This window comes from Betta splendens, chromosome 9 (assembly GCF_900634795.4).
Source record: "Betta splendens chromosome 9, fBetSpl5.4, whole genome shotgun sequence".
In the NCBI taxonomy this organism is placed as follows: domain Eukaryota; kingdom Metazoa; phylum Chordata; class Actinopteri; order Anabantiformes; family Osphronemidae; genus Betta; species Betta splendens.
Window position 1 is genome coordinate 28829489 of NC_040889.2, and position 18554 is coordinate 28848042.

The following is an 18554-nucleotide window of genomic DNA, read 5'->3' on the forward strand; positions in this document are numbered from 1 at the left end:
TAGCCACCCTGGATGGCATAACATTAGCTTCAGATTCTACTGTGAGGAACCTTGGTGTCATGTTTGACCAGGATCTCTCTTTTACATCATACATTAAACAAATCTCCAGAACCGTCTACTTCCACCTTAGAAATATAGTTAAAATCAGAAGCATCCTCTCTCAGAGCGATGCAGAGAAACTGATCCATGCATTTGTTACCTCTAGGCTGGACTACTGTAACTCCTTACTCATAGGATGTCCTAACAGCTCCTTAAAAAGCCTACAGCTCATTCAAAATGCTGCAGCCAGAGTTCTGACAGGACTTAGAAAGAGAGATCACATTTCTTCTACATTAGCTTCTCTGCACTGGCTGCCTGTAAAATGTAGGATAGAATTTAAAATTCTCCTACTCACATACAAAGTACTCAATGATAAAGCTCCTTCTTATCTTAAAGACCTTATAGTTCCTTATGCTCCCAGCAGAACACTTCGTTCTCAGAGCGCTGGGCTACTTGCGGTTCCTAGAGTGTTTAAATGTAGAACAGGGGGCAGAGCTTTTAGCTACCAAGCTCCTCTCCTCTGGAACCAGCTCCCTCTTCAGGTTCGAGAAGCTGACACACTCTCCACCTTTAAGATTAGGCTTAAAACCTTCCTCTTTGATAAAGCTTATAGTTAGAGATGGTTCAGGTCACTGGCAATTATTGTTAGTCACAGGAACCATCTCTTAGTTAAGCTGCAATAGACATAGACTGCTGGGGGACTTAATTTATACACTGAGCTCCTCTGTTTCCTTCTACCTCCTCTGTCCCATAACCTCCCATCATTGTCCCATGTTTAACTAACCTTGTCTCTTTCTGTCCAGTAGTTGTGCTTCTCTCTCCCCCCCCCCCACCCCCACTCTTTCTCCCTCTCTGTCCTCACCTACAGGTATCATTGGACTCAAAGTTTGGTGTCTGTGATGGGCAGCTGCGGATCCAACCATCCTGCCTGTATCCAGTCCCTGGTCCTACCATCCTGCCTGTGCTCTGTTGTTGCTTGTTGTTGCTTGTTGCTGTTGCTGTGCTTTTCTCTCTCTCTATCCTCTCACCCCAACCGGTCGAGGCAGATGGCCGCCCACATCCAGTCTGGTTCTGCTGGAGGTTTCTTCCTCGTTAGAGAGGGAGTTTTTCCTCTCCACTGTTGCTGTCAAATTAAATGCTTGCTGTATGTGGGATTTGTTGGGTTTAGTTGTATGAGGTTTTAAACCTTACTTTGTAAAGTGCCTTGAAATAACTTTGTTGTGATTTGGCGCTATATAAATAAAATTGAATTGAATTGAATTGAATTGTTTCAGAATCACAAAAGGCAGTTCATCAGACAAAAGAAGTGGAGCTTCACATTATTTTAGTATTTACGGTTCTCTTCACATTATCTGTTACTGGTGACATCACGTGTTAAAAGACACATCAGCTGAGACTTTTGGCAGAATTCAGCTGCTTGTGATGATCTAATTATCAGCTGTTCCCAGGTCAGGCGTCCGTGTAGCTGCTGTTTAACCTTCCACCTGCGTCGCTGTGTGAGCTCCATGGCGTCGCTAAGTGCTGACACTTCATCTGGGCCCGGTGCTTGTTTTGCTTGGCTTCCATGTGCAGCGTTACACACATTTGACATGTTAGACACCGTGAAACCACCCTCGGCTCGATGAAAGAGCTTGAGTGACAGGTTGCCTCTCCAGGCACAACTATTCCAGTTGGTCTTCTTTTTTGGTTTACACAAATCTCCTCAGATCAACGTGACCTGGGTGGATTAGATTAGATTATTTTTGTTAGTGAGGCTTTGCTTTGTGTAGTAATCACCTGCTAAAGTGGATTCTACTAAACAGGATCTGAAATGGCTGCAGGAGTAACATCAGCAAAGTCTCAGTGGACGTCGTCATAACATGATGTCATGAGTTGGCTTCAGGTTCTGATCAACACAGAACTGCAAAAAGGATCAAACGGTTACCTGATGAAAACTGGCTGAAGGTTGGACCCGGACCCCTGGTTCTGCCCGTTTGGCCTCGGCTCGGCCAGTGGTGGTGATGTAAAGCTCTGAGTAACACTAAGACGGAGAGACGAGTAACAAAGAGGAAGTTTCCAACGCAGAAATGATCCCAAACCGACAGCAAACGTTGCATAACACTTTCTACGTCTGTGCAGAAGCCAAGAATATTCTGACTGGGATCCAGCTGCAGTAAATCATCAGGGAGCTGCAGAATATGTGAGTCGCTCACACGACCCGTCCAATATAAGGAGAAGAGGATCTGCAGGGGGGAAGTGGTGAGCTCCTCTTACGCACCATTCTTTCACCACTGTGTAATTCATGAAGCATTTCTGCTTTTGCAAATTCTCTGGAAAAGCATTTAGTGATATTTACAGGGGTTTTATGTGTGAGAAGTGTGTTTGCTCAGCAGAAACATCGTGGCTCAGAGAAGTAACACATCTGTTATTCACAGCGGAGCAGCCCCTCCTCAATGACCAATAGTCGCTGCTTCCCAACAGAGGCCCTTCAGTTATCATTCCAAGTGGACGATCCCACTGGGTTTGAAGCATTGAGCTCAGGAGCATATGATTCTCCTCTGCCACAGGCGCGGCGTAAATGCAGTGCAGACGCGGCTGAACAGTCGGTCCTGCTGTGACGTGGCCTCCACAGGAAGCACCTGATGCTTCATGCCTGTGGTGAGTTGATAAGAGCCAGTGGGGGGAATGTGACACCACCACAGAGCATCGCAACCATGTTCAGGCCACATCACCCTAAATGTTACACACCCACAGTAGATGCTAATCTCACAACATCAGCAGTTAACGCACAGTTCAGTGGAAATTCCTTGAGGATGGAGCAACATGAGGAAGTGGCTGCAGCCACGTTCACCTGGGGCACTTCTGGATTATGTCACATGTTCACTTGATCTGCAGTATAAATGATAAGTTCTGTCTCTATTGAATGTACTTGAAATTTGAATAGGGAAGTAACAGTTTAGACAGCATTTTGGCTGAAATGTGCTTTTCCCTCATTTGTACAAGGTGAAACCAAATCTGACATTTATCCTGGAGTGACGCTGGATTAAAAGGTGAAAGTTTTTGTTCAGTGATGAAAGACGATTGAGCCGAACGTGTCAGCGCAGCCGTGAACTTGATATGTTAGAAAGCAAAAGCCTGGAAACATGACAAGGATAAAGAAAGATGTGGTGTCAGTGCGTCCCATTGTCCTTCACATTAATAGTGTGCATTTACCTTGAACCTCTTTTTAGGTATGTAACAATAAAAACACACACACAATGTGTCTGAAAGGTTCGAGTTACTCTGAGAACCACAAAGCATCTGAACCCAGCGGCTTTTCAACGGCCTCAGACGAACTGCAGCTGCTGGACGGTTCCCAGTCTTCAGCAGAGGCTGCAGTAAAGTCCACATCTGTTAAACCTAATACTATGTTATTATTAATAGTATCCTTATCATTTAAGATACAACAGAGGACACCTGACTTGACTTTACGTCATTTAATTTCCTATCTCACGTCTGCTTTCATTTCCTAGTTTACCAGATTCTAGCACTTCTGACTGGTTATAACACAACTTGTCAAAAATTGATAATAAAGAGAAGCCCTTAGTTACATGTAGTGGTTTAATTAGATTTTGTTGATGGCTTTTATGATTTTTGAGCCTAAACCTTTTTTTTTACCATTTATTTTTAACACCAATGGAAATAAGAACGAATCACAGACATGATTAGGAGGAAAAGGTTTATTTTGACCAAGGCAAACAGTCAAATGAATGGATTCAATGAACTGGACTTGGTTTAGCTTAGTAACTGTACAGATTCACATTTTAAGCTTCTTTAATCCCTGGTTTCATAAAACAAACAAATATAACTCTGTAAAAATATAAAAATCCTTCATCATGTTCAATTTTTTTAATAACCAAAATGAATAAAACAAATAGCTTTTGACACAAGCAGGTGGAAGCCCTGCACGTATTCTTATGATCTGATTTCAGCCTCATCCTTGACTTATTTGTGGTGGCTGTGGCTGGAGGGGTCAAAGGTCATCGTTGCCTGTTCACCCAAGCTTCACTCCTGCACAGCGGGTTTCCTGTAGGGTCACAGGCATCAGTTAATTTGTGATTGTGCAGAAGTGGCAGCACTTCTCTTGACACTGTGCTTGGGTCAGAACACGTACCTGGAAGCTGTTCTTACACTCCTGTCTCAGCTGGTTAACGTAGCTCTTCACAGCTCGGACCCATTTCCCCTTAGCAGGCATGCACAGTCTCCTGCCTCTTTTGGTCAACAAGCTGCGAGAACCACAGGCCGTGGTCAGAAAAGCATGATTGTTGTGCGCTGCTGAATGCTGACAGATGCACAACTTACATGGTGGCATCGATGGCGCAGCCTCTGCCGGCCCTCTGCTCCGTGTAGTCCACCACTCGGGCTTTGTCGAAGCGTTTGTCTGAGCTCCTCAGGCAGCAGTCGACGGGCACCTGCTGCAGTGTCACTGGAAGATGAGAGAAGGTCAGAAGGTCAGAAGGTCAGAGCTCTGGATGGAACGTCCTGAGCGTTGCCGTCACTGAGCTAAGAGCTGCTGTCGGAATGTGAGCATGTCAATTCTCTGGAAGCTCATGAGCGGTTCCTGCCTGTCGTCTCTGCCCCTGAACTGGGAATTCCAGCAGCAGCCTCTACCTCTGAAGTGTGAGGGGAAAACCAGCAGCACGCCCTGCTTTCGCTCCACACGTGGGCTTCGCCCCTTTGTGCTGATAAGCAGCACACTGAGCTGTGAGCCATGTCCCGCTTCGCTGTGGAACCTCAGCTTCCCCTGTGCTGTGTGTGCGTTCACACAGATGACACCTGCTGTCCTTTAAGGCTGCTGCGTTCACACAGCTGAGGCATTAGATCGACTGTTGATGAGGATCCTGGTGAAACTCACCTGTCACGCAGCAGGCGAGGAGGAGGATGCAGAGGAAGGTCTTGACATCAGCCATGACTGGTTGCGGCGTCGCTGTGGTTCTTTCTTCTTCGTCTCTTTGGAGCTGAGCGGAGCCTCTTCTTCCGCTTCTTCTCACTCCCTTTTATACTCTCCAGTGTCCACTCACTTTCACTTTTCATATTCCGGGCACCTCCCCCAGCACAGTCCCTTTAAGCTTTGGCCACTGAACTGTTCTAACACTCCAAACAATATTTCTTGAGTTTCCTCCCACGGGTAAAAATCCCCTTTTATTGTTCGTCAAGTCTTTCACTTCCTAGATGATGGTGTCACGTCTCTTCTTTGGTAAAAGAAACATTGAATGTGCTGCACTTCTCTAATCTTTGAACATCTACAAACACCAGTTAGTGATTTAACCTCCGAACCCTGGGTCAATATTTACACTGTGATAAGAACAGTGAAATGGAAATACCAGCTCACTAAGGTGATTCCAGTGTGCATCTTCAACACCTCCAGACCACACGAAGGGCTCTGTCTGTGTCCATGGAGCATCTCCATCACTTAAAAGTACAAGCTTTCAAACCGGGAATAATGTCCGTTTGGTTTGGTTTTGTTACAGTCACATTATCAGCTGATCTCATCCTCCACCGGTGTTTGAGCGCTGGTTGGTCCTCAGGTCACAGTGCAGTGTGAATGAGGCGCTTTCAGCAGAGTGGACGCGATGGAGCCAAACAACACAGCACTAGCAGCTCCACCAAGACCACAGGGTTCCTGCAGCTCAGGCACAGGCAGGAAACTACAGCCCCCACACCCACCCCCACCCACACCCCCACCTCCAGCTGGAGGAGCAGCTCACATGGAGGGGGTCCGAGCGAAACGAAGGGAAAAGCCTGAGCAGATAAATGAGAGGAGCAGTGTGTGAGCGAGAAGCTAGAGATGAAGGAGTGTTTGTGATGAACAGAACAGACCCGCGGGTTTCTGCATCCAGGTTCTGGTTCTGGTGGACGCGCTGGAATACGTGCAGCCTTCCCCTAAATGACGATGGGACGGAGGCCTGTGGTCGACTCAGCTGCCAGGTTTTAGGTTCAGTTTGACTGTAGCAGCTGACGAACACTCGATGCCAAAGAAAGTGAGACTCGTGTCTCACGTCGTAACCCTGCAGCACCTGGGTTTTACTTTCTTGTCTTACAAATTAAAAATACAGCATCGCACAAAATAAACAGTGAGTGATCAAGGTGCTGATCAGACTTGCACTATTACAACGCATCACTGCACTGCGTTTTGTTCCCATTTCAGCGACGCCTACTTGGAAATGCAGAGTTGAGTCGAGTGTCTGTAAAGATCAACTTTCTCTTCCTCAGTTAATGTGCTGAGGAAGTTTTGACTTCAGCTATGATCCCTTCATGTTGACATGAGCTTTGTGGACATACAGTGAGTCTGCCTTAACTGAAAGCCTTTCCTTTTCCTGTAAATGGCCACACGGGCAGTTTGCCAGTTACTGGAGTGTCAGTTGCAGCTAATGATTTTGGACTTTCCCTCATTTAGCACTTACAGTAAGATATGAAAAGTGGATGAACCTGAATTGTTGCCTGCAGAAATAAATCTGGCACGAATCTAAACAGTCTCTGTCCAAGAGCAATATTATGTTAAAGAAAGATGTTGCGGAATGTGGGTGCACAGGAAGCGACACGTCTCCAGTCCCGTGTGATGCCTTTGAAGGCTGTTTGATGCAGTGATGTGTGTGCAGTAGCAAGCGTGTTTACAAGTCACGTGCGCTGCTGTAGGTCAAGTGGGAGAGGTCAGAGGTCAAACGTCTGTCTGCTGTAATTCTGCTGGACTCTGTTTCATCAGACTGTCTGTTTACATCTGTCGCATGTCATCAAGGTGTTATCACCTCATAAAGTCAAAATGATGGACAAGTCAGCAAAGTGATGCCTGTTACACATGTCTCTGATTGCAGCAGAGTGTCTTCCAACATGTCTTTAGTGTTATCACCCACCAGCATGAGAAAATGCTTTTTTTAGTGCAGGAGGAGCTGCAGATTTGCTGGAATTGGCTCCAGCAGCAGACGCTTCCTAGAACCGGTGGCTGGGACGGAGGGAGGGATGCGTGCAGTGATCTGGAGTAGATAAGGGGTCCGATCTGTTTCATTTGACTTGTGTTTACAGCAACCACCTAAATGCTCGGGGGAGTGGGCTTCTGTTTCTGGGTGGTCTGTGAAGCACTCCTTCATCAGTCCTTCATCAGTCCCACATCCTGGTGGGTGATGCTGATGAACACAGGGGACCTTGTTCTTTGGCCACGAGGACGCGTCAAGGTCATAAAGGTCAAATGAAGTTGAAGGGACTTCCTGTTATGAAAATGTCAGTGGCCCCAACAGCCCAAATGTGTCATTCCTGAAAACAGAAGTCTGCGTTTGTGACTGTGGATCCTACACCGAAACCACAGTACAGAGTTGTTTTGTGTGTATATGAATTATTGTGTAATGAGGCTGAGCTCATTACACAGTAATAATAAGTTTTCTGTATAAAAGTTGATGTTATGTGGTGTCATCTGAAATCACCTAAAGGAAGAAGCCCTGTGCAGGAGCCTCCATGTAAACTCCCTGCTTCTGTTCAGCTCAGAGCTGCTGCTTCAGGTTCTTAGGGATCTTTTGGTTCTTTCTAATAAATCCTGTGAATGTTTAAGCTTTTATTGTGAATCTGCAGAGTGAAAGTGCAGGAGGGACATGTTCTTGCCTGAATGCGGCGCCTGTTTCCCTGAACAATACGAGTCATTATTAGGCTTTTTATCGGTCCTCTGCAACGACAATGGAGCCCAAACACAAGCAACACATTTATGCTCACAATAAAGTTATACAACAACGTCTGTGTTGGAAGCTGCTGACTGGCAGAGCGCCAATCTGACCTCAAGTTGCTCCCACTCAGAAGACAGATGGAAATTCCCAAGAGGAAAGTGTCATGGAGCCGAGACGCTGCAGCGTGTGAAAACATGTGAACACGCTCTGCAACACAACACGAATGACTGTCAGCAGCAGATGAGGACGTCCAGGGTCCAGAGCCGTGACCTGAACCTTGGCTTCCATCATTTACTGAACACACTGTTTATTCACTAGCTCTGTCTCTGCTGGGTGCAGCCAGTTGTTTCTATACATTTCTTTTAATGTATCATGTATGTTTTGTGTGTTCATTCAATTTATTATATAGCTGCACTTTAAAACCTCACATTCAGAGTCTGATGCTTCATTCAATCAAATCAGATGTGTTCAATGAAAGGCAGGAACCAGGAGTTAGAAAATAAAATCAAACTTTATTTATAAAATGACTTTCAACATTACAGGTTTAAAGGTGCATGAAAGAGATTTCCTCACAATTGCATTCACATTGCATTGCATTAGCTTCAGGCAAATCAGGGCCAGTCAGTGTTTCTCTGTAGTATATTTCACTCAAAGAAAAGAAGGATCCATTCACCAACACTCAGTCACCACAAACGGAAAGAAACAAACACAACGTGGACAGCGAGCGCCGGTTCTTCAGCTCAAAACGACCACTCTGAGATTCTGACCAGATTCACAGACAGGTGTAGCTTCCACTTTGGAGTTTGGCTCCTGCAACACAGAGAGGTGGGTTAGGGAAGGTCGGAAGCCGTTGCCCTGCAGACGAGCGCCGTTCGGAGCTTTGTACCTATTCTTTCCTCCTGTTCAGCAGTTTGATGTGCTTTTCCACCCACTCTCTCTCGCTGGGGTGAGCAACGCACAGGATTCTTCCTGTCTTTGTAATAAACCTGAAAGGAGATGAGAGATAGAGAAGTGAGATTTAGCTGCAGACGGAGCCTGGGGTGAAACACGCCCACGACCTCACTGCACATCATAGCATCACTCTACTGCAGCAGGAAAGCCAACAGGTCCAGGTCGTTCCCTGCTCTAGGTTTCCCGTGCACGTGGTCCTCACTTACAGGGTTGCGCTGATGTCACAGCCTTGATCCGCTTCCTGGATCTTGTAGTCTGAGAGGATCCTGAGCGGCAGCATCTTGTAGGATTTGTCCAGACAGCAGTCCATGGCAACCTCACCTGCAGGGAGATGCGTCACGGATCAGAGGAAGCAGTGACAATAGTTCAAATCCAGGGAAAGCCTGCAACCTGCTGCCAGGCGCTCGCCGAGCGTCTTACCTGCCACCAACCCAGAGCACACGACGCCCAGCAGGAGCAGAGCTGCAACTCCAGAGGCCATTCTCCTGTGTTCCTTCGCAGGTCTGACTTCAGGTAGCAGGTTGTTCGCTTAGCGAGGCGAGGCTCCCAGCAGAGTGATGAGCAGAGGCTCCCTGCAGGTATTTATGCAGGTGAGCCGCAGAAAGTGAAAGCGTTTTCCAGTGAGCGGGAAATGGAAACGCTGGCACGGCGCTCACGCGTGTCCTCCCCTTTGTTGTTTTCTTGACAAATCTTCCCGTATGTCATTCATCCCCGCGTCCCTGAGGCCAGTCTGTCTCTCATGCTTTATGATTACGTTTCAATTAAAAAGCCCATTGAGAAGCACAGGCAGGTTCCAGCAGATACAGTGTGAAACGCCTTCATATTCACCAATGTTTTCATTACTTTGCAAAACACTTACTGCACCAGCGAGGGCCCACATTATCACACACATTATGCTGAAAGCTGCATTTGCTCATATTTAATGTTCAAACGGTACAAACCACAGGTCGTTTCCTGGGAACCACGTGTTTTACTGTACTTTACTGTTGTTTCCTATCTTTTGCATCTTGTCTCACATTCTATCTGTGCTGTCAGTGGTGGTCTGGCCTGTTTAAAGGCACGAGCTGAAGGGGAAAGTGAAGAGGAACTCTTTTTGCCAGCAGTGATGCAACTGTTGAGCTGAGCGTGACTGGACATGAGCTAAACTGTCAGTTTCTACACAGATGCTGTAGTCGCTCCCACCGACTCCGCTTCGCCTGCAGCTGCAGAGCCTCGTAGTCACAGCAGACGTTCTGGCCCGAAGCTGTGGATGGTTTCTGGTCACAGCAGCTGTGTTCACTCACTAAGCTCTAAAAGGCGAACCCACGCTTCAACGCTGAACTGGGCCAAGGCTGCACATTCACACGCGTGTTCCGCTCAGATCCGTGCGTCGTCATTCTGTTCAGGGAGAAGCTGCGTTTCGAAGCAATGAGGAACTAGAACCGCGACACAGTTACTCACTGACGACTTGTGGTTTGGGTTAAACCTGAGCCGAACTACGGTTTCTGCTCTGCTTTCTGGTCAACAACGTAAAGGTTATCTGGAAAAATGATGCAGGAATCATAAACTGCTGATAGACTCACTTACACTTCCCACAAAAGCCAAAGTTGCAAACGTGTGGGACGTTCACAACATCAGCAATAAAAACATAAAGCTTTGATGTGATGACGGCTCAAATGAACATCAGATAATATTTCTACAGATGAGACTCGTGGCAGAGTTAATTGCTGAATGAAACAACATTGACTCATCACTACATTTATATATTTGACATCTCAAGTGCTTTAAACCTAGCCTGAATAGCCGCGAGGCCTGTTATTCACCACATCCACATCGCATCCTACTGTACCTGCACTCAGCTATGTCAACAATCCCGTGAGTCAGTCGCGTTCTGAGGCCGGTAGATGGAGGGGAACCATGTGAAGCTGGAAGTCTCCCAGCAAAACTAATTGGGCTTTTGGGTCAAAGCCTGTTCTAAAGCTGTTCTGCTGCACCTGTTCATGGCATCACTGAGCCAAAGCAGATGTATCAGAGCACAGAGCTTTAGCTCAAAAGGACAGTTATCGTGCAGTGAATCCGCGACCACGCATCCGTGCAAACCTAAACTCTAGATGACTTCAGGCCAAACCTGAGGACGGAGGAACGTGAATGTATGGGTCTCAGTTTACACCTGACAGAAGACTGAAAAACACCCATCAAAGATCAGCTTAAGGTAAAACTGGAACACCTTAAAAACGAAGTGGGGCTGAATCGCAGAACAAAAGGTGCACGTGACACGGAGGGATGATGGAAGATGCTCAGAGCTGGAAGTGAGTCCTGTGTGAATTCACCCTGATCATTTTTTATGTGGCTTCAACGTATAATTAAAATCCTTTTTATTGTGGGCTGATGAATGAATGCTTTTACTGGTCACACAGATCCTTCCTGGCAAAACCACCTCTGGGAAAGCGCCAGCGACTGGAGCGAAACCACTCAGCATCACGTGATTTATCAGGAAACCAAGGATCAACTTCAAATGTAGGTTATGTTTTAGTTCAAATGCTCCTAAAGCAGAAGAAGGAGAGAACGGCTTCATTCACAAAGGGAACAAAGCCCTGAGGCTGTTTTGGGCACAGGCCCATTCACTTGACAGGAGAACAATGCTGAGCTCAGTGTTAGACTCAGGGTGGAGTCAAAGCGGCCTGTTCTGTTTGTGATGCTTGTATCTGTCACCACTGGTCCAACATGGCAGCAAACAGCTGGCTCACAGCTTCCTGTCCTGACACGGGTTCCCATCCTTCATCGCTCCTGAGCCCACAAACACGGGCCTCTTCTGTGGGTTCTGTGGGTTCTTCTCCCACAGGGGGTTCTTCTTCTGTGGGTTCTGTGGGTTCTTGTCTTACAGAGGCTTCTTCTGTGGGTTCTTCTCCCACAGAGGGTTCTTCTCCCACAGAGGGTTCTTCTTCTGTGGGTTCTGTGGGTTCTGTGGGTTCTTCTCCCACAGAGGGTTCTTCTCCCGCAGAGGCTTCTTCTGTGGGTTCTGTGGGTTCTTGTCTTACAGAGGCTTCTTCTGTGGGTTCTTCTCCCACAGAGGCTTCTTCTTCTGTGGGTTCTGTGGGTTCTTGTCCCACAGAGGCTTCTTCTGTGGGTTTTTCTCTCACAGAGGGTTCTTCTCCCACAGAGGGTTCTTCTTCTGTGGGTTCTGTGGGTTCTTGTCCCACAGAGGGTTCTTCTCCCACAGAGGCTTCTTCTGTGGGTTCTTCTCTCACAGAGGGTTCTTCTCCCGCAGAGGCTTCTTCTGTGGGTTCTGTGGGTTCTTGTCCCACAGAGGGTTCTTCTCCCACAGAGGCTTCTTCTGTGGGTTCTGTGGGTTCATTTCCCACAGAGGGTTCTTCTTCTGTGGGTTCTGTGGGTTCTTCTCCCACAGAGGCTTCTTCTTCTGTGGGTTCTGTGGGTTCTTGTCCCACAGAGGGTTCTTCTCCCACAGAGGCTTCTTCTGTGGGTTTTTCTCTCACAGAGGGTTCTTCTCCCACAGAGGGTTCTTCTTCTGTGGGTTCTGTTGGTTCTTGTCCCACAGAGGGTTCTTCTCCCACAGAGGCTTCTTCTGTGGGTTTTTCTCTCACAGAGGGTTCTTCTCCCACAGAGGGTTCTTCTTCTGTGGGTTCTGTGGGTTCTTCTCCCACAGAGGGTTCTTCTCCCACAGAGGCTTCTTCTGTGGGTTCTTCTGTCACAGAGGGTTCTTCTCCCGCAGAGGCTTCTTCTGTGGGTTCTGTGGGTTCTTGTCCCACAGAGGGTTCTTCTTCTGTGGGTTCTGTGGGTTCTTCTCCCACAGGGGGTTCTTCTTCTGTGGGTTCTGTGGGTTCTTCTCCCACAGAGGCTTCTTCTTCTGTGGGTTCTGTGGGTTCTGTGGGTTCTTGTCTTACAGAGGCTTCTTCTGTGGGTTTTTTCTCTCACAGAGGGTTCTTCTCCCACAGAGGCTTCTTCTGTGGGTTCTGTGGGTTCATTTCCCACAGAGGCTTCTTCTTCTGTGGGTTTTGTGGGTTCTTGTCCCACAGAGTCTTCTTCTCCCACAGAGGCTTCTTCTGTGGGTTTTTCTCTCACAGAGGGTTCTTCTCCCACAGAGGCTTCTTCTGTGGGTTCTTCTCTCACAGAGGGTTCTTCTCCCGCAGAGGCTTCTTCTGTGGGTTCTGTGGGTTCTTGTCCCACAGAGGGTTCTTCTCCCACAGAGGCTTCTTCTGTGGGTTCTGTGGGTTCATTTCCCACAGAGGGTTCTTCTTCTGTGGGTTCTGTGGGTTCTTCTCCCACAGAGGCTTCTTCTTCTGTGGGTTCTGTGGGTTCTTGTCCCACAGAGGCTTCTTCTCCCACAGAGGCTTCTTCTGTGGGTTTTTCTCTCACAGAGGGTTCTTCTCCCACAGAGGCTTCTTCTTTGGGTTCTGTGGGTTCTTCTCCCACAGAGGGTTCTTCTCCCACAGAGGCTTCTTCTGTGGGTTCTTCTCTCACAGAGGGTTCTTCTCCCACAGAGGCTTCTTCTGTGGGTTCTTCTCCCACAGAGGCTTCTTCTGTGGGTTCTGTGGGTTATTCTCCCACAGAGGGTTCTTCTTCTGTGGGTTCTGTGGGTTCTTGTCCCACAGGGGGTTCTTCTCCCACAGAGGCTTCTTCTGTGGGTTCTTCTCCCACAGAGGCTTCTTCTTCTGTGGGTTCTTCTCCCACAGAGGCTTCTTCTGTGGGTTCTGTGGGTTCTTCTCCCACAGAGGCTTCTTCTTTTGTGGGTTCTGTGGGTTCTTCTCCCACATGGGGTTCTTCTCCCACAGAGGCTTCTTCTGTGGGTTCTGCGGGTTCTTTTCCCACAGAGGGTTCTTCTCCCACAGAGGCTTCTTCTGTGGGTTCTGTGGGTTCTTCTCCCACAGAGGGTTCTTCTTCTGTGGGTTCTTCTCCCACAGAGGCTTCTTCTTCTGTGGGTTCTGTGGGTTCTTCTCCCACAGAGGCTTCTTCTTTTGTGGGTTCTGTGGGTTCTTCTCCCACATGGGGTTCTTCTCCCACAGAGGCTTCTTCTTTGGGTTCTGTGGGTTCTTCTCCCACAGAGGGTTCTTCTCCCACAGAGGCTTCTTCTGTGGGTTCTTCTCTCACAGAGGGTTCTTCTCCCACAGAGGCTTCTTCTGTGGGTTCTGTGGGTTCTTGTCCCACAGGGGGTTCTTCTCCCACAGAGGCTTCTTCTGTGGGTTCTGTGGGTTCATTTCCCACAGAGGGTTCTTCTTCTGTGGGTTCTGTGGGTTCTTCTCCCACAGAGGCTTCTTCTTCTGTGGGTTCTGTGGGTTCTTGTCCCACAGAGGGTTCTTCTCCCACAGAGGCTTCTTCTGTGGGTTTTTCTCTCACAGAGGGTTCTTCTCCCACAGAGGGTTCTTCTTCTGTGGGTTCTGTTGGTTCTTGTCCCACAGAGGGTTCTTCTCCCACAGAGGCTTCTTCTGTGGGTTTTTCTCTCACAGAGGGTTCTTCTCCCACAGAGGGTTCTTCTTCTGTGGGTTCTGTGGGTTCTTCTCCCACAGAGGGTTCTTCTCCCACAGAGGCTTCTTCTGTGGGTTCTTCTGTCACAGAGGGTTCTTCTCCCGCAGAGGCTTCTTCTGTGGGTTCTGTGGGTTCTTGTCCCACAGAGGGTTCTTCTTCTGTGGGTTCTGTGGGTTCTTCTCCCACAGGGGGTTCTTCTTCTGTGGGTTCTGTGGGTTCTTCTCCCACAGAGGCTTCTTCTTCTGTGGGTTCTGTGGGTTCTGTGGGTTCTTGTCTTACAGAGGCTTCTTCTGTGGGTTTTTCTCTCACAGAGGGTTCTTCTCCCACAGAGGCTTCTTCTGTGGGTTCTGTGGGTTCATTTCCCACAGAGGCTTCTTCTTCTGTGGGTTCTGTGGGTTCTTGTCCCACAGAGTCTTCTTCTCCCACAGAGGCTTCTTCTGTGGGTTTTTCTCTCACAGAGGGTTCTTCTCCCACAGAGGCTTCTTCTGTGGGTTCTTCTCTCACAGAGGGTTCTTCTCCCGCAGAGGCTTCTTCTGTGGGTTCTGTGGGTTCTTGTCCCACAGAGGGTTCTTCTCCCACAGAGGCTTCTTCTGTGGGTTCTGTGGGTTCATTTCCCACAGAGGGTTCTTCTTCTGTGGGTTCTGTGGGTTCTTCTCCCACAGAGGCTTCTTCTTCTGTGGGTTCTGTGGGTTCTTGTCCCACAGAGGCTTCTTCTCCCACAGAGGCTTCTTCTGTGGGTTTTTCTCTCACAGAGGGTTCTTCTCCCACAGAGGCTTCTTCTTTGGGTTCTGTGGGTTCTTCTCCCACAGAGGGTTCTTCTCCCACAGAGGCTTCTTCTGTGGGTTCTTCTCTCACAGAGGGTTCTTCTCCCACAGAGGCTTCTTCTGTGGGTTCTTCTCCCACAGAGGCTTCTTCTGTGGGTTCTGTGGGTTATTCTCCCACAGAGGGTTCTTCTTCTGTGGGTTCTGTGGGTTCTTGTCCCACAGGGGGTTCTTCTCCCACAGAGGCTTCTTCTGTGGGTTCTTCTCCCACAGAGGCTTCTTCTTCTGTGGGTTCTTCTCCCACAGAGGCTTCTTCTGTGGGTTCTGTGGGTTCTTCTCCCACAGAGGCTTCTTCTGTGGGTTCTGTGGGTTCTTCTCTCACAGAGACCTCTGGTGCAGCCTTTGTTTTTCTGCAGACATTCTGGATTGAATTACATGGAACCTTTCGTTGATGTATTTGATTTGTTGATTTGTTGTGCGTCTCCTCACGTTGTTCTTGGTGAGTTCTCGTGTTCTGGGGACACAGAAGCTCTGACCCCCTGCTGCTGTCTGGTCCAGAGGAATGTCTGCGGCTCCATCCCGGAGCCAACGTTTCTGGGACGCGAGGAAGTGGGTCATCAAACTCAGAGTGAAAGTACAAACATGGGCTTCTGTTCCACACGTGCACTTTTCTGTTCTGTTTCTGTCAGGTTTAATCTGTAACACACAATCTCTCACACCCAGAACTCGACAAAATGTTTAATGATTTCTGTCGAAATGAGACTCAGACATCAGAAACCCCACTTGTCCTGAGGCTTTTCCGTTGCCGTTGCTCAGCACGTTGAAGTGAATCTATACATGTCTCATTGTGTTGTTCTGTGGAAATGTCACTGTTCCTTTGTGTTTTAAATGAGGCGACGCTCATCAAGGCTTCGCTGTTGCACCCGTCGTCTCCTTCAGGTGAGCACGTGATGCTCAGGTACGAGCGGTTAGCGCCGCTGAGCGCTGACGCCCTGGGTTTCGTTTTTCCTCAGCGCGGGTGCGTTCTTACAGTAAGCGTCGTGTTCAGACGTGTTCTAGGGGTTTTGGAGTCAGGCCCGTATCTGGTTCTGTTGGCCAGACCCCACTTTTTGTTTTGGCTTCTTTGCCAAAGATGTGTTTGCATAGTTGTTTCATGGTGGGAAACAAACCAACCACGACACGGTTTATTTTAGTTGGCACATTCAAACCCATCTTGGTTCTGAGCCCAGTTCAGGGAACACTTTGGACTCAGTCGTGGCACCTTTAATTGCAGATATGTTCAGGACGACACAAAATGTATCAATGTTAAAATCTCCAAAATTATATAACACAACGGGTTCGATGCCACGTTTAACCTCAAGTACTGGCACAGTCCTGCGTCACAACTGGGCAAGAATCACACACAGCTGATGAGCCGAGCATCGGGCCTTCGTGTCCCCAGCTCCACACTGTTCCACACCACTGCTCCTTATTCACCAAAGAACCACAGGTCAGTCTGAAGGTTCGTGAGTGTTGTGTAAAATGCCGGCATGTAATTAGAACAGAGACTCTTTTAATTGTTTGTCAGAATGAGCAGCTCTTCCAGCACAGCAGGATGATGCTCACTGAGCAGAACTGGGTCTCAGTTCCACAGGACTAGTTCAGGTTTGAATGTGCAGTGAGCTTGAATGTGGAACAAACGTAGAATATTTACATGTATTAAAGACACTTAAATACTAACATCACACGTTCACATGAGACACTCATATTATCAAAACTCCAAACTCACAAATGAGACGCACGATGCAGAAACGTGCGTGACGTATGAAAGCAGCTAGTTCAGTTTCTGTGGGTTTGACTGAAGAGGTGTGATGTGAATTTTGAAGATAAACACACCTTCTCCTAATACTTGAGAAATCAGAGCCTGGGGCTTTCTTTCTTTGTCCCCATAGGCAGCTAATGGAATGAACAACAAGGCAGACTTTCAGGTCAGACACACTCTGATCATTGGGTAATACGGGCATTTCCCTCAAGAAAACTTTCCACTGCCAGTCATCAATGCAACATACATTTAACTGCTGATTACAGGTTTGAGTGCAGACTTAACAAAGATCCAACTGACAAAAGTGGGATCGTTTACTGATTTAAAACTCTGCATGAATTAGACTGAAACCAAGCCGCTGTGACACAGCACCAGGCGCTCGGCTTTAAACTCTGCTCAGGTGTGACATTAATGGTTTCTAAATCACCAGTTGAGGTCATGGTGGTTTGTGGTTTATAAGAACGTCTCGCAGGAAGCGTCTTGTTTGGTTTCCTGCTGCCTTTGATTAAAGCCGCACGGTGCTTTGACACCTGCTGTCTGTCACTCAGTCCCGACGCACTGCAAGCTCCTTCTCAGAGGTGTTTGAGACGGGATCTGTGGGAACCGATTGTTTGACCTCCAGCGTCCTCTTGCTGCAGACGGCGGAGCTTCAGGCAGAAGCACGAGTCACTGCACGTTTCTGAGAAGAGGCTTCAGGTGGAAATAACGTGAAGCAGCAGGTTCAGCTGGGTTCACTTTTAATGGGAGAAAAGACAAAACGAAAACAGACTCACGTGCCACTTTATTAGGTACACACAAAGTCCAAAGCTTACCTGGTTTTACTACATATTTAACATTGTACCTATAATTGTAATTAACAATCGTTACAATTGTAGCAATAAAAACTGTCGCCGTGTAATGGAATAAACATCACAACCTGCAAGTTGTTAAGTCAGTAAAAAAATAAACGAGTCGCTGTGTTCTTCCACATTTCCAACAGATGTCAGCTTCGTCGCGCGCGTCGCAGGCTGCTGCTGCTGCGCGTGGAGGAGAATCCGCGCTGGGACGAGCTCGGCTTATTTGGATGTTGAGGAAAAATGGCTACCGGCAGGAGGAAGGAGAGGGAGCTGCGACCACTCTGGGATTAAAGCATCGTCGGTGACATATGGATGCGCACGGAGCGTCCCGCACCGACTTAGTTGACACAGTGGACGCTAGTACCCGCCACAACCGACGTGTTTCGCCGCAGAAGCTGCTTACTGGTAGGTGGAAGGCGGACACACCAAAGGCACGGAGGTCTCTGGAGCGGCTAGCTAGCGCCGAGCTAGCCGCCTAGCATGCTAGCATCCAATGGAGTGACCATCTCGGCTAGTTTCTACCCCACAGCGTCGTTAAAGCTAACGTTAGCATGTCAGCAGCAGCTACCACCGCTACAAAACGTGTCGCGTTTCAAACACAAAACACGAGTTAGTTTGTGTTATTTGATGTCATACAGTTACACATCCGCCAACGCTGACAGTTATCGTTCAGATGCTCTGATGCTATCAGCTGGTCGCTAGCTAACTACCTGGACGTAGTGTTGTAAGCTAACGCAGCTGACAGTCGGTCACACACGCAGGTTGGCTGGTTTCATTCCGTGTAGTGACGGTAATCACTTAATTTGAGACGTTTCTCGTAGTCGTGGAGCCACGAGGGCTGCTAGTGAGCAGCCGCGGGACGTGGCGCTGCACGGCTGTTGGTAAACACTGTGCTGTGCGGGTTAAATGGCTGCTGTAGCGTTGTCATCCACCAGGAAAGACATGTTTCCCGTGCTGCTTTCAGGTAACGCGGCCTCGTTTCGTGCCCGTCGGGCTGTGCACGTTGACGGTACCTGTGTGTGGCGACTTGCCAGTGCAT

The 18554-nt window shown here is 48.2% G+C and overlaps 2 protein-coding genes across 2 annotated transcripts; both read right to left on the reverse strand.

The window, feature by feature from the left end:
- Positions 1 to 3722: 3722 nt before the first annotated feature.
- Positions 3723 to 5071, reverse strand: LOC114862058 (C-C motif chemokine 8-like). Its single transcript, XM_029161945.3, has 4 exons — positions 4913 to 5071; positions 4360 to 4483; positions 4172 to 4283; positions 3723 to 4084 (listed from the first exon to the last, which is right to left on the reverse strand). Exons 1-4 carry the CDS (start codon positions 4965 to 4967, stop codon positions 4052 to 4054), a joined length of 324 nt encoding a protein of 107 aa, XP_029017778.1. The 5' UTR covers positions 4968 to 5071; the 3' UTR covers positions 3723 to 4051.
- A 3127-nt stretch (positions 5072 to 8198) lies between these two features.
- Positions 8199 to 9239, reverse strand: LOC114862360 (C-C motif chemokine 20-like). Its single transcript, XM_029162565.2, has 4 exons — positions 9078 to 9239; positions 8864 to 8978; positions 8593 to 8692; positions 8199 to 8516 (listed from the first exon to the last, which is right to left on the reverse strand). The coding sequence occupies exons 1-3, from the start codon at positions 9136 to 9138 to the stop codon at positions 8593 to 8595; spliced, it is 276 nt and encodes a 91-aa protein (XP_029018398.1). The 5' UTR covers positions 9139 to 9239; the 3' UTR covers positions 8199 to 8516.
- Positions 9240 to 18554: the final 9315 nt, after the last annotated feature.

Coding starts and splice junctions, on each gene's coding strand:
- LOC114862058 (XM_029161945.3), bottom strand. CDS start 4,967: ATGGCTGATGTCAAGACCTTCCTCTGCATCCTCCTCCTCGCCTGCTGC. Junction 4,284..4,359: donor TGCGCCATCGATGCCACCAT/GTAAGTTGTGCA, acceptor TGGTTCTCGCAG/CTTGTTGACCAAAAGAGGCA. Junction 4,085..4,171: donor AGTGTAAGAACAGCTTCCAG/GTACGTGTTCTG, acceptor GTGACCCTACAG/GAAACCCGCTGTGCAGGAGT.
- LOC114862360 (XM_029162565.2), bottom strand. CDS start 9,138: ATGGCCTCTGGAGTTGCAGCTCTGCTCCTGCTGGGCGTCGTGTGCTCT. Junction 8,979..9,077: donor GTGCTCTGGGTTGGTGGCAG/GTAAGACGCTCG, acceptor ATCTCCCTGCAG/GTGAGGTTGCCATGGACTGC. Junction 8,693..8,863: donor TGTGACATCAGCGCAACCCT/GTAAGTGAGGAC, acceptor ATCTCCTTTCAG/GTTTATTACAAAGACAGGAA.